General features: G+C 55.3%; 1 protein-coding gene across 1 annotated transcript in view; it reads left to right on the forward strand.

Moving 5' to 3' along the window:
• Positions 1 to 10,266: 10,266 nt before the first annotated feature.
• Positions 10,267 to 16,579, forward strand: part of LOC142908539 (uncharacterized) — a 23,306-nt gene continuing 16,993 nt past the window's right edge. The window contains exons 1-3 of the mRNA XM_076059278.1: positions 10,267 to 10,284; positions 10,662 to 11,346; positions 12,385 to 13,355. Coding sequence (XP_075915393.1) covers positions 10,267 to 10,284; positions 10,662 to 11,346; positions 12,385 to 13,355 — 1,674 coding nt within the window. The remainder of the gene's footprint in view (positions 10,285 to 10,661; positions 11,347 to 12,384; positions 13,356 to 16,579) is intronic.

The following is a 16,579-nucleotide window of genomic DNA, read 5'->3' on the forward strand; positions in this document are numbered from 1 at the left end:
GAGACACATAGAGACCCACAGAGACTCACAGAGACACACAGAGACTCACAGAGACCCACAGAGACTCACAGAGACCCACAGAGACTCACAGAGACTCACAGAGACTCACAGACACCCACAGAGACTCACAGAGACTCACACAGAGACTCACAGAGACTCACACAGAGACTCACAGAGACACACAGACACCCACAGAGACTCACAGAGACCCACAGAGACTCACAGAGACTCACAGAGACTCACAGACACACAGAGACTCACAGAGACTCACAGAGACTCAGAGAGACTCACAGAGACACACAGAGACTCACAGAGACTCAGAGACTCAAAGAGACTCACAGACACACAGAGACACACAGAGACTCATAGAGACTCACAGAGACTCAGAGAGACTCACAGAGACTCACAGACACCCACAGAGACACACAGAGACACTCACAGAGACTCACAGAGACACACAGAGACTCACAGAGACCCACAGAGACTCACAGAGACTCACAGAGACACACAGAGACACTCACAGAGACTCACAGAGACCCACAGAGACTCACAGAGACTCACAGAGACCCACAGAGACTCACAGAGACACACACAGAGACACAGAGACTCACAGAGACACACAGAGAGACACAGAGACTCACAGAGACACACAGAGACACACAGAGACTCACAGAGACTCACAGAGACACACAGAGACTCACAGAGACCCACAGAGACACAGAGATACACAGAGACTCAGAGAGACACACAGAGACTCACAGAGACCCACAGAGACTCACAGAGACCCACACAGACCCACAGACACCCACAGAGAATCACAGAGACTCACAGAGAACCACAGAGACTCACAGAGACTCACAGAGACTCACAGACACACAGAGACTCACAGAGACTCACAGAGACTCAGAGAGACTCACAGAGACACACAGAGACTCACAGAGACTCAGAGACTCACAGAGACTCACAGACACACAGAGACACACAGAGACTCATAGAGACTCACAGAGACTCAGAGAGACTCACAGAGACTCACAGACACCCACAGAGACACACAGAGACACTCACAGAGACTCACAGAGACACACAGAGACTCACAGAGACTCACAGAGACTCACAGAGACTCACAGAGACACACAGAGACTCACAGAGACTCACAGAGACTCACAGAGACACATAGAGACCCACAGAGACTCACAGAGACACACAGAGACTCACAGAGACCCACAGAGACTCACAGAGACCCACAGAGACTCACAGAGACTCACAGAGACTCACAGACACCCACAGAGACTCACAGAGACTCACACAGAGACTCACAGAGACTCACACAGAGACTCACAGAGACACACAGAGACTCACAGAGACCCACAGAGACTCACAGAGACCCACAGAGACTCACAGAGACCCACAGAGACTCACAGAGACACACAGAGACTCAGAGACCCACAGAGACTCACAGAGACTCACAGAGACACACAAAGACTCACAGACACCCACAGAGACTCACAGAGACACTCAGAGACTCACAGAGCCTCACAGAGACTCACAGAGACTCACAGACACCCACAGAGACTCACAGAGACTCACAGAGACACACAGAAACTCACAGAGACTCTCAGAGACTCACAGAGACACACAAAGACTCACAGAGACCCACAGAGACTCACAGAGACTCACAGAGACCCACAGAGACTAACAGAGACTCACAGACACCCACAGAGACTCACAGGGACTCACAGAGACCCATAGAGACTCACAGACACCCACAGAGACTCACAGAGACTCACAGACACCCACAGAGACTCACAGAGACTCACAGAGACTCACAGAGACTCACCGAGACACACAGAGACTCACAGAGACTCACCGAGACACACAGAGACTCACAGAGACTCACCGAGACTCACAGAGACTCACAGAGACACACAGAGTCTCACAGAGACCCACAGAGACTCACAGAGACCCACAGAGACTCACAGAGACTCACAGAGACTCACAGACACCCACAGAGACTCACAGAGACTCACACAGAGACTCACAGAGACTCACACAGAGACTCACAGAGACACACAGAGACTCACAGAGACCCACAGAGACTCACAGAGACCCACAGAGACTCACAGAGACCCACAGAGACTCACAGAGACACACAGAGACTCAGAGACCCACAGAGACTCACAGAGACTCACAGAGACACACAAAGACTCACAGACACCCACAGAGACTCACAGAGACACTCAGAGACTCACAGAGCCTCACAGAGACTCACAGAGACTCACAGACACCCACAGAGACTCACAGAGACTCACAGAGACACACAGAAACTCACAGAGACTCTCAGAGACTCACAGAGACACACAAAGACTCACAGACACCCACAGAGACTCACAGAGACACTCAGAGACTCACAGAGCCTCACAGAGACTCACAGAGACTCACAGACACCCACAGAGACTCACAGAGACTCACAGAGACACACAGAAACTCACAGAGACTCTCAGAGACTCACAGAGACACACAAAGACTCACAGAGACCCACAGAGACTCACAGAGACTCACAGAGACCCACAGAGACTAACAGAGACTCACAGACACCCACAGAGACTCACAGGGACTCACAGAGACCCATAGAGACTCACAGACACCCACAGAGACTCACAGAGACTCACAGACACCCACAGAGACTCACAGAGACTCACAGAGACTCACAGAGACTCACCGAGACACACAGAGACTCACAGAGACTCACCGAGACACACAGAGACTCACAGAGACTCACCGAGACTCACAGAGACTCACAGAGACACACAGAGTCTCACAGAGACACACAGACTCACAGAGACTCAAAGAGACTCACAGAGACACATAGAGACCCACAGAGACTCACAGAGACACTCACAGAGACTCACAGAGACACACAGAGACTCACAGAGACCCACAGAGACTCACAGAGACTCACAGAGACACACAGAGACACTCACAGAGACTCACAGAGACCCACAGAGACTCACAGAGACTCACAGAGACCCACAGAGACTCACAGAGACACACAGAGAGACACAGAGACTCACAGAGACACACAGAGAGACACAGAGACTCACAGAGACTCACAGAGACTCACAGACACCCACAGAGACTCACAGAGATACACAGACACTCACAGAGACTCACAGAGACACACAGATACCCACAGAGACTCACAGAGACTCACAGAGACCCACAGAGACCCACAGAGACTCACAGAGACACACAGACACCCACAGAGACTCACAGAGACCCACAGAGACCCACAGAGACTCACAGAGACACACAGAGACCCACAGAGACTCACAGAGACTCACAGAGACTCACAGAGACACACAGAGAGACACAAAGACTCACAGAGACTCACAGAGACACACAGACACCCACAGAGACTCACAGAGACCCACAGAGACTCACAGAGACTCACAGAGACTCACAGAGACTCACAGACACACAGAGTCTCACAGAGACTCACAGAGACTCAGAGAGACTCACAGAGACACACAGAGACTCACAGAGACTCAGAGACTCACAGAGACTCACAGACACACAGAGACACACAGAGACTCATAGAGACTCACAGAGACTCAGAGAGACTCACAGAGACTCACAGACACCCACAGAGACACACAGAGACACTCACAGAGACTCACAGAGACACACAGAGACTCACAGAGACCCACAGAGACTCACAGAGACTCACAGAGACACACAGAGACACTCACAGAGACTCACAGAGACCCACAGAGACTCACAGAGACTCACAGAGACCCACAGAGACTCACAGAGACACACAGAGAGACACAGAGACTCACAGAGACACACAGAGAGACACAGAGACTCACAGAGACACACAGAGACACACAGAGACTCACAGAGACCCACAGAGACTCACAGAGACTCAAAGAGACACACAGAGACTCACAGAGACTCACAGAGACCCACAGAGACACAGAGATACACAGAGACTCAGAGAGACACACAGAGACTCACAGAGACCCACAGAGACTCACAGAGACCCACACAGACCCACAGACACCCACAGAGACTCACAGAGACTCACAGAGAACCACAGAGACTCACAGAGACTCACAGACACACAGAGACTCACAGAGACTCACAGAGACACAGAGACTCACAGACACACAGAGACACAGAGACTCACAGAGACACTCACAGAGACTCACAGAGACTCACAGACACCCACAGAGACTCACAGAGACTCACAGAGACTCACAGAGACACACAGGAACTCACAGAGACTCTCAGAGACTCACAGAGACACACAAAGACTCACAGAGACCCACAGAGACTCACAGAGACTCACAGAGACCCACAGAGACTCACAGAGACCCACAGAGACTCACAGAGACTCACAGAGACTCACAGACACCCACAGAGACTCACAGAGACTCACAGAGACCCACAGAGACTCACAGACACCCACAGAGACTCACAGAGACTCACAGACACCCACAGAGACTCACAGAGACTCACAGAGACTCACAGAGACTCACCGAGACACACAGAGACTCACAGAGACTCACCGAGACACACAGAGACTCACAGAGACTCACCCAGACACACAGAGACTCACAGAGACTCACAGAGACTCACAGAGACACACAGAGGCTCACAGGGACTCACAGAGACTCACAGAGACTCACAGAGACCCACAGAGACTCACAGAGACACACAGAGACTCACAGACACCCACAGAGACTCACAGAGACCCACAGAGACTCACAGAGACCCACAGAGACTCACAGAGACTCACAGAGACCCACAGAGACTCACAGAGACTCACAGAGACTCACAGACACCCACAGAGACCCACAGAGACTCACAGAGACCCACAGAGACTCACAGAGACTCACAGAGACTCACAGAGACCCACAGAGACTCACAGAGACCCACAGAGACTCACAGAGAATCACAGACACCCACAGAGACTCACAGAGACTCACAGAGACCCACAGAGACCCACAGAGACTCACAGAGACTCACAGACACCCACAGAGACTCACAGAGACCCACAGAGACTCACAGAGACACACAGAGACTCAGAGACCCACAGAGACTCACAGAGACTCACAGAGACACACAAAGACTCACAGACACCCACAGAGACTCACAGAGACACTCAGAGACTCACAGAGCCTCAGAGAGACTCACAGAGACTCACAGAGACTCACAGACACCCACAGAGACTCACAGAGACTCACAGAGACTCACAGAGACACACAGAAACTTACAGAGACTCTCAGAGACTCACAGAGACACACAAAGACTCACAGAGACCCACAGAGACTCACAGAGACACACAGAGACCCACAGAGACTCACAGAGACCCACAGAGACTCACAGAGACTCACAGAGACTCGCAGACACCCACAGAGACTCACAGAGACTCACATAGACCCACAGAGACTCACAGACACCCACAGAGACTCACAGAGACTCACAGACACCCACAGAGACTCACAGAGACTCACAGAGACTCACAGAGACTCACCGAGACACACAGAGACTCACAGAGACTCACCGAGACACACAGAGACTCACAGAGACTCACCGAGACACACAGAGACTCACAGAGACTCACAGAGACACACAGAGTCTCACAGAGACACACAGAGACTCACAGAGACTCACAGAGACTCACAGAGACACATAGAGACCCACAGAGACTCACAGAGACACACAGAGACTCACAGAGACCCACAGAGACTCACAGAGACCCACAGAGACTCACAGAGACCCACAGAGACTCACAGAGACCCACAGAGACTCACAGAGACACACAGAGACTCAGAGACCCACAGAGACTCACAGAGACTCACAGAGACACACAAAGACTCACAGACACCCACAGAGACTCACAGAGACACTCAGAGACTCACAGAGCCTCACAGAGACTCACAGAGACTCACAGACACCCACAGAGACTCACAGAGACTCACAGAGACACACAGAAACTCACAGAGACTCTCAGAGACTCACAGAGACACACAAAGACTCACAGAGACCCACAGAGACTCACAGAGACTCACAGAGACCCACAGAGACTCACAGAGACTCACAGACACCCACAGAGACTCACAGGGACTCACAGAGACCCATAGAGACTCACAGACACCCACAGAGACTCACAGAGACTCACAGACACCCACAGAGACTCACAGAGACTCACAGAGACTCACAGAGACTCACCGAGACACACAGAGACACACAGAGACTCACCGAGACACACAGAGACTCACAGAGACTCACCGAGACTCACAGAGACTCACAGAGACACACAGAGAGTCTCACAGAGACACACAGAGACTCACAGAGACTCACAGAGACTCACAGAGACACATAGAGACCCACAGAGACTCACAGAGACACACAGAGACTCACAGAGACCCACAGAGACTCACAGAGACCCACAGAGACTCACAGAGACTCACAGAGACTCACAGACACCCACAGAGACTCACAGAGACTCACACAGAGACTCACAGAGACTCACACAGAGACTCACAGAGACACACAGACACCCACAGAGACTCACAGAGACCCACAGAGACTCACAGAGACTCACAGAGACTCACAGACACACAGAGACTCACAGAGACTCACAGAGACTCAGAGAGACTCACAGAGACACACAGAGACTCACAGAGACTCAGAGACTCAAAGAGACTCACAGACACACAGAGACACACAGAGACTCATAGAGACTCACAGAGACTCAGAGAGACTCACAGAGACTCACAGACACCCACAGAGACACACAGAGACACTCACAGAGACTCACAGAGACACACAGAGACTCACAGAGACCCACAGAGACTCACAGAGACTCACAGAGACACACAGAGACACTCACAGAGACTCACAGAGACCCACAGAGACTCACAGAGACTCACAGAGACCCACAGAGACTCACAGAGACACACACAGAGACACAGAGACTCACAGAGACACACAGAGAGACACAGAGACTCACAGAGACACACAGAGACACACAGAGACTCACAGAGACCCACAGAGACTCACAGAGACTCACAGAGACACACAGAGACTCACAGAGACCCACAGAGACACAGAGATACACAGAGACTCAGAGAGACACACAGAGACTCACAGAGACCCACAGAGACTCACAGAGACCCACACAGACACACAGACACCCACAGAGAATCACAGAGACTCACAGAGAACCACAGAGACTCACAGAGACTCACAGAGACTCACAGACACACAGAGACTCACAGAGACTCACAGAGACTCAGAGAGACTCACAGAGACACACAGAGACTCACAGAGACTCAGAGACTCACAGAGACTCACAGACACACAGAGACACACAGAGACTCATAGAGACTCACAGAGACTCAGAGAGACTCACAGAGACTCACAGACACCCACAGAGACACACAGAGACACTCACAGAGACTCACAGAGACACACAGAGACTCACAGAGACTCACAGAGACTCACAGAGACTCACAGAGACACACAGAGACTCACAGAGACTCACAGAGACTCACAGAGACACATAGAGACCCACAGAGACTCACAGAGACACACAGAGACTCACAGAGACCCACAGAGACTCACAGAGACCCACAGAGACTCACAGAGACTCACAGAGACTCACAGACACCCACAGAGACTCACAGAGACTCACACAGAGACTCACAGAGACTCACACAGAGACTCACAGAGACACACAGAGACTCACAGAGACCCACAGAGACTCACAGAGACCCACAGAGACTCACAGAGACCCACAGAGACTCACAGAGACACACAGAGACTCAGAGACCCACAGAGACTCACAGAGACTCACAGAGACACACAAAGACTCACAGACACCCACAGAGACTCACAGAGACACTCAGAGACTCACAGAGCCTCACAGAGACTCACAGAGACTCACAGACACCCACAGAGACTCACAGAGACTCACAGAGACACACAGAAACTCACAGAGACTCTCAGAGACTCACAGAGACACACAAAGACTCACAGAGACCCACAGAGACTCACAGAGACTCACAGAGACCCACAGAGACTAACAGAGACTCACAGACACCCACAGAGACTCACAGGGACTCACAGAGACCCATAGAGACTCACAGACACCCACAGAGACTCACAGAGACTCACAGACACCCACAGAGACTCACAGAGACTCACAGAGACTCACAGAGACTCACCGAGACACACAGAGACTCACAGAGACTCACCGAGACACACAGAGACTCACAGAGACTCACCGAGACTCACAGAGACTCACAGAGACACACAGAGTCTCACAGAGACACACAGACTCACAGAGACTCACAGAGACTCACAGAGACACATAGAGACCCACAGAGACTCACAGAGACACACAGAGACTCACAGAGACCCACAGAGACTCACAGAGACCCACAGAGACTCACAGAGACTCACAGAGACTCACAGACACCCACAGAGACTCACAGAGACTCACACAGAGACTCACAGAGACTCACACAGAGACTCACAGAGACACACAGACACCCACAGAGACTCACAGAGACCCACAGAGACTCACAGAGACTCACAGAGACTCACAGACACACAGAGACTCACAGAGACTCACAGAGACTCAGAGAGACTCACAGAGACACACAGAGACTCACAGAGACTCAGAGACTCAAAGAGACTCACAGACACACAGAGACACACAGAGACTCATAGAGACTCACAGAGACTCAGAGAGACTCACAGAGACTCACAGACACCCACAGAGACACACAGAGACACTCACAGAGACTCACAGAGACACACAGAGACTCACAGAGACCCACAGAGACTCACAAAGACTCACAGAGACACACAGAGACACTCACAGAGACTCACAGAGACCCACAGAGACTCACAGAGACTCACAGAGACCCACAGAGACTCACAGAGACACACAGAGAGACACAGAGACTCACAGAGACACACAGAGACTCACAGAGACCCACAGAGACTCACAGAGACTCACAGAGACACACAGAGACTCACAGAGACCCACAGAGACACAGAGATACACAGAGACTCAGAGAGACACACAGAGACTCACAGAGACCCACAGAGACTCACAGAGACCCACACAGACCCACAGACACCCACAGAGACTCACAGAGACTCACAGAGAACCACAGAGACTCACAGAGACTCACAGAGACTCACAGACACACAGAGACTCACAGAGACTCAGAGAGACTCACAGAGACACACAGAGACTCACAGAGACTCAGAGACTCACAGAGACTCACAGACACACAGAGACACACAGAGACTCATAGAGACTCACAGAGACTCAGAGAGACTCACAGAGACTCACAGACACCCACAGAGACACACAGAGACACTCACAGAGACTCACAGAGACACACAGAGACTCACAGAGACTCACAGAGACTCACAGAGACACACAGAGACACTCACAGAGACTCACAGAGACCCACAGAGACTCACAGAGACTCACAGAGACCCACAGAGACTCACAGAGACACACAGAGAGACACAGAGACTCACAGAGACACACAGAGAGACACAGAGACTCACAGAGACACACAGAGACACACAGAGACTCACAGAGACCCACAGAGACTCACAGAGACTCACAGAGACACACAGAGACTCACAGAGACCCACAGAGACACAGAGATACACAGAGACTCAGAGAGACACACAGAGACTCACAGAGACCCACAGAGACTCACAGAGACCCACACAGACCCACAGACACCCACAGAGACTCACAGAGACTCACAGAGAACCACATGAGACTCACAGAGACTCACAGAGACTCACAGACACACAGAGACTCACAGAGACTCACAGAGACACAGATACTCACAGACACACAGAGACACAGAGACTCACAGAGACTCACAGAGAGACACAAAGACTCACAGAGACTCACCGAGCTGAACCTCCTCCCTCCTCCCTCCCCCCTCCTCCCCAGGTCTCTCTTCTCCCGAGAGTCGTTCGCGTCCACCACCATCAGCCTCTGCCTCAGCGACAGCCAATCAGCGGCCAGCGGGCCGCCCTCCTCCGATTGGGCGGTCTCGCCGGTGACCCTCCCCCTCAACAACCACCACCACAGCAACAACAACAACAGCCACCACAGCAACAACAATAGCAGCCAGAACAACAACCACCAGCCACGTCTGCCAGTGCCACCCATCCACCCATCCAACAACGCCTTGCTTCCTGCTGCTAGTTATGGCGGCGGTGGTGGCGGTGGTGGTGGTGGTGCTGGTTGTGGTTGTGGCGGTGGTGGTGGTGGTTGTGGTGGTGGTGGTTGTGGTGGTGGTGGCGGTGGTGGCCAGGCCTTGCCGCTGGAGGACGCTCGAGGTGCTGGTGGTGGCGGCGAAGGCGGCGGTGCAACACAACGACAACAACAACGACAACCACAACAACAACCACAACAACGTCAACAACCACCACAACAACAACAACAACCACAACAACAACAACCACAACATCAACCACGACATCAACCACGACAACAACAACAACCACAACAACCACAACAACAACCACAACAACCACAACGACAACCACGACAACCACAACAACAACCACGACAACCACAACAACCACAACAACCACGTCAGGAGCGCCACTCATCCGCGTCGACCGCCGTCGCGACCGTGCCACCACCGGCGGTGCCACCACCACCGGCGGTGCCACCACCACCGGCGGTGCCACCACCACCGGTGGTGGCACCGCACCGCGGCCGCCCGGGCCTCAAGTTCTGCCCGGGGCTAGGCCCGGGCTTCGGCCTGGCCGGAGGCTACTGCGGCGGTGGCCTTGTAGGCCAAGGCTTCGGCCCGGGCTCAGGCCCGGGCTTAGGCTTCGGCCCGGGCTCAGGCCCGGGCTTAGGCCCAGGAGTAGGCTCAGGATTAGGCTCAGGCTTAGGCTTCGGCCCAGGCCCGGGCTTAGGCTTAGGCCCAGGCTTAGGCCCAGGCTTAGGCTTAGGCCCAGGCTTAGGCCCGGGCTTAGGCCCAGGCTTAGGCTTAGGCCAAGGCTTAGGCCCGGGCTCAGGCCCAGGCCCAGGCTCAGGCCCAGGCTTCGGCCCAGGCCTTGCCGGATGTTGCCACGTCGGTCTCGCCGGCAGCAGCTGCGGCAGCTGCGGCAGCGGCGGCGGCCGGGGCCACAAGAGGGCTCTGTCGCTGTCGCCGCTCTCCCTCGACGGGCTGGACCTGAACGCGGCCATCCGGACGTCGCCCACCTCCCTCGTCGCCTTCGTGAACGGCACGGCGGGAGCGGCGGGGACCGGGACGGGGACCGGGACGGGGACCGGGACGGGGACCGGGACGGGGACCGGGACGGGGACCGGGACCGGGACGGTGACGGGGACCGGGACGGGGACGGTGACGGGGACCGGGACGGGGACCGGGACGGGGACCGGGACCGGGACGGGGACCGGGACGGGGACCGGGACGGGGACCGGGACCGGGACGGTGACGGGGACCGGGACGGGGACCGGGACGGGGACCGGGACGGGGACCGGGACGGGGACCGGGACGGGGACCGGGACCGGGACGGGGACCGGGACGGGGACCGGGACGGGGACCGGGACCGGGACGGTGACGGGGACCGGGACGGGGACCGGGACGGCGACCGGGACGGGGACCGGGATGGGGACCGGGACGGGGACGGGGACGGCGTCAACGTTGCCGGCGACGTTCGGCCCCGGCCGCCACGCCGGAGTTCGCCCGCCGGGCGAGTCGCCGGCGGGAGGCGGTGCCTTGGGCCACCTGGACGTGAGGAGGAGCGGCGGCGGCGGAGGAGGTGGAGGAGGTGGAGGAGGTGGTGGAGGAGGTAGTGGAGGAGGAGGAGGAGGAGGAGGTGGAGGAGGTGGAGGAGGTAGTGGAGGAGGAGGAGGAGGAGGAGGAGGAGGAGGAGGAGGAGGAGGAGGAGGAGATCCGGTAGACACGGTGGGGGCAGACCCAATGGGTGGTGCAGGTGGTGGAGGTGTTGGGGGTGTTGCAGTGGGACTCACGAGAGGTTTTCCCGCGGCCCGTCGGCCCCTCCCGTGTGGCTGCCCACCGCCACCACCAGCGGCGTCAGCGGCGGTGAGCCCCGTGTCACCCAACATGGAGGTTCGCCCGGCCTTCCACGACCTCCTCCACCTGCTGCGCCACCGCAGAGGGGACACGGAGGCGGTGGAGGCGGTGGAGGAGGAGGTGGAGGCGGTGGAGGCGGTGGAGGAGGAGGCGGTGGAGGCGGTGGAGTGCGGCACCGTGAGCATCGTCGCTGCTGGTGGAGGTGGTGGAGGAGGAGGAGGAGGAGGAGGATTTGGAGGAGGAGGATTTGGAGGAGGATTTGGAGGAGGATTTGGAGGATTTGGAGGAGGAGGATTTGGAGGAGGAGGAGGAGGATTTGGAGGATTTGGAGGCTGCGACGAGTGGCGGCCGCCGCTGGCCGTGCGAGATATCTTCACGACGCAGCTGCGGGAAGACGACAACGACGGTGACGACTTCTACTGGCCGGAGATCCCTCCGGTGGCGGCGGAGCCACCGGTGGCGGCGGAGTTCCAACTCTCGAGGCTCCGCAAGCCTCCCCCATCCTACCACAATCACCACCACCACCACCACAACAACCACAACAACGACAACCACCACAACAACGACCACCACCACCACCACGACGACTTCTGCCACAAAGATCGCGGCCAGGGAGATCACGAGGACCTCCTCCTGCAGCAGCAGCAGCAGCAGCAGCTCCACCAACAGCAGCTCCTCCTCCTCCACCAACAACAACTACAACATCAACAACTACAACAACAACAACAACACCACCAACAACAACACCAACAACAACAACATCAACACCAACAACACCAACAACAACATCAACAACAACACCAACACCAACAACACCAACACCACCAACAACAACAACATCAACAACAACAACAACATCAACAACAACATCATCAACAACATCAACAACAACATCATCAACAACATCAACAACAACAACACCAACAACACCACCAACACCAACAACAACAACACCACCAACAACAACAACACCACCATCACCGCCACCACCACCACCACCACCGCCAGTGGTGGCGTGAGGGAGCCACCGCTGGGTTCCTGCCGAGCGCCATGGACCACAGCGGACGTCTCATCGACGAGGGGGCGACCGTGGCGGCGGCCATGACGGCAGCCATGACAGCCACGGCGGCGGCCATGACGGCGATGGAGGCCGAGGAGGAGGAGGAGGATGAGGAGGAGGAGGAGGGGGAGGGAGGCCATGAGGAGGAGGGCTTGCTGTGCCGCTGGGCAGACTGCCTGGTGAGTGGGTGAGTGGGTGGGTGAGTGGGTGAGTGGGTGGGTGAGTGGGTGAGTGAGTGGGTGAGTGAGTGGGTGGGTGGGTGAGTGGGTGGGTGAGTGAGTGGGTGAGTGAGTGGGTGAGTGGGTGGGTGAGTGGGTGGGTGGGTGGGTGAGTGGGTGGGTGAGTGGGTGAGTGAGTGGGTGGGTGAGTGAATGGTGAGTGAGTGAGTGGGTGAGTGAGTGAGTGGGTGAGTGGAGAGTGAGTGAGTGGGTGGGTGGGTGGGTGAGTGGGTGGGTGGGTGGGTGAGTGAGTGAGTGGGTGAGTGAGTGAGTGGGTGGGTGGGTGAGTGGGTGAGTGGGTGGGTGAGTGAGTGGGTGAGTGGGTGGGTGGGTGAGTGGGTGGGTGAGTGGGTGAGTGGGTGGGTGGGTGGGTGAGTGAGTGGGTGAGTGGGTGAGTGAGTGGGTGGGTGAGTGAATGGTGAGTGAGTGAGTGGGTGAGTGAGTGAGTGGGTGAGTGTAGAGTGAGTGAGTGGGTGGGTGGGTGAGTGAGTGGGTGGGTGAGTGGGTGAGTGGAGAGTGAGTGAGTGGGTGGGTGAGTGAAGGGGGTGTAGGAGCGTGGCGGTGAGGTGTGGGAAGCTGTAAGCCCCAGGCTACTTTGGGCTCGCCTTCCCATCAACCGGAGGCGAGGGTTGGTGGTCGTGGTTACTTATGCCCCCACCGAAGATGAACATCCGTGGAGGGATGCAGGCAAAGCCGATGAGTCAGATGCCTTCTATGACCTCCTGTCACAGGTGCTGGCTAAAGTGGCACCTCGGGATAGAGTCATCATGTTGGGTGACTTCAATGCCCGAGTTGGTCATGATGCTGGCACCTGGTCTGGAGTGATTGGAGGGCATGGGCCAGATCAGCTCAATAACAACGGTAGGAGGCTGCTAGATTTTTGTGCAGCCCATGGGCTTGTAATTACCAACACGCTGTTCCGGCATCGGCGCATCCACACAACATCATGGATGCATGCCGGGTCCAAGCAAGAACATCTGCTGGACTACGTAGTAACGGACCAGCGGATGCGAGCCCATGTCCTTGACACCAGGACCTACCGTGGAGCTGATCTGCCCTCTGACCATCGACTAGTCATCTGTAAGATGCGCCTGCCATTCTTCCACTCCGGTGGTGGGTGTACACCCAGGACCCCATTCCAACCTAAAGTGGCCTGGTTTCAGTTATCTGATGAAAGTTGCAAGCGAGAATTTCATCATCGCTTGCGGCAGGGATTGGCATCGTCCCCCACTCCTCCTGATGTCGAGGGTAAATGGGCGAGGTTTAGGACTGCGACTCATGCAGCTGCAATGGCTGCTTTGGGTACGCGGTCCAGACCTCCTCAGAGACCCTGGTTGACAGGTGTTCAGGATGGTTGAGAAAAAGCGACAGGCCCACTGTCATCGGCTACAGAATCCCACGTCAGAGAATGAGGAGGCTTACCGCAGCCTTCGCTCGGAGGTTCGGAGAGCTGTGAGGCGCTGCAAGGATGGGTGGTGGTCGCGGGTTGCTGAGGAGATGGAGTCTGCCTCAGTGGCCCGCAATCACAAATCTCTATTGAACTCCATCAAAAAAGTAACCTGCAGCGCCACACCTATTACCATCATTAGGGGAAAAAACGGTGATCCAATCTCCCACCCCCAGGAACAGGTTTGCAGATTTGCTGAGCATTTCTGTGAGGTCCTGGCGGAGGGAAAATCCCTCAGCCAGGAAAACATCGTGGCACAAAGTGAGGATGACCCTGCTGAGGCTGCGGTGCCTCAAATATTGGAAGACATCACCCCCTGTGAGTGGCTGGCTGAGGTGCCATCTGTTGAGGAAGTACTGAAGGCGATCCGGAGTCTGAGACCAGGAAAGGCAGCGGGCAGAGATGATCTCCCAAGCGAAATGCTGAGGGAGGGTGGCGTTTGTGCACAGACTGCCCTATATGACATCATAACAACGGTCTGGACCACTGGACGGGTTCCGCAGGATTGGAAGGATGCCCTGGTGGTCCCCCTTTTTAAGAAGGGGGATCGCACAGACTGTAACAACTACAGGGGCATCTCACTCCTCAGTGTGCCGGGAAAGGTCCTGGCAAGGATTATTCAACATCGCCTTGCCAGGCACGCTGAGGAGAGGCTTGCGGAGCCCCAATGCGGTTTCAGGAAAGGGCGGTCCTGCACAGATGCCATATTTCACGTCCGTCTGCTACAGCAGAGGTGTAGGGAATTCCAGCAAGACCTACATCTCTGCTTTATTGACCTGGTCAAGGCCTATGAACCATCAGTAGGCCTGGGCTCTGGGTTGTTCTTCATGCTTTTGGAGTACCTGACCCTCTGCTCACGATCATTAAGAACCTTCATGATGGTGAGCGGGCCCGGGTAAAACTACGTGGCCGGGAGTCAGAGCCATTCCCTGTACACCTTGGGGTGCGACAGGGATGTCCTCTGGCTCCCACATTATTTAACATCTATTTTGACCATGTAGTTCGTGAAGCCTTCAATAGCTGTACAGGGGGAATCTCCATTTGGTACATATATAATGGGAGGCTGATCGATGTCCGGGTGTGGTGAAGGGATGGCTCCCTATTGGTCAACCATGTTATGTATGCCGATGATTTGGTAATAGCCGCTCATTCAGAGGAGGAGTTGGAGACGCTGCTGCTGAGACTGGAGCGTGCCACTAAGAGGTGGAGGCCTTACCATCAGCCCCACCAAAACTAAACACCTGCCTGGGTATTTTGTACCATCGGACACTCCACCCCCGCAACTCCCAATCGGTGATGGGGGAGTTGTGGAGAGAGTGGAGAGTTTCCCATACCTGGGCAGTGTGCTTATGACCGGCTCCAGTTTAACAGCAGAGGTCTCACTCCCAATCAGTCGAGCGGCAATATCTTTTCATCGGTTGCGTAACGCTGTGTGGAAGCTACCTGGTCTGTCGCACCGCACTAAGCTTCAGGTCTTCTCGGCCACGATCATTCCCTCCCTTCTCTACGCTTGCGAAACGTGGACCCCCCTAATGGAACATCTTCACCGGTTATAAACATTTAGGTTGGCCTGCCTACGATCCATCCTGGGTTTAACCAGGATGGATTGTGTGAGGAGCTCACAAATCCTTGAAAGATCTGGGCACGGTCCCATCGGTGAGCTCCTCTGGCGGGCAAGGCTGAGTTGGCTGGGTCATGTAGCCCGCATGCCCAGCCACCGCATGCCGAAACAGCTTTT

Source organism: Petromyzon marinus (genome assembly GCF_048934315.1).
Source record: "Petromyzon marinus isolate PM22_M1 ecotype Great Lakes invasive population chromosome 85 unlocalized genomic scaffold, UKy_Petmar_22M1.pri1.0 chr85_unloc.3, whole genome shotgun sequence".
Taxonomy (NCBI): Eukaryota; Metazoa; Chordata; class Hyperoartia; order Petromyzontiformes; family Petromyzontidae; genus Petromyzon; species Petromyzon marinus.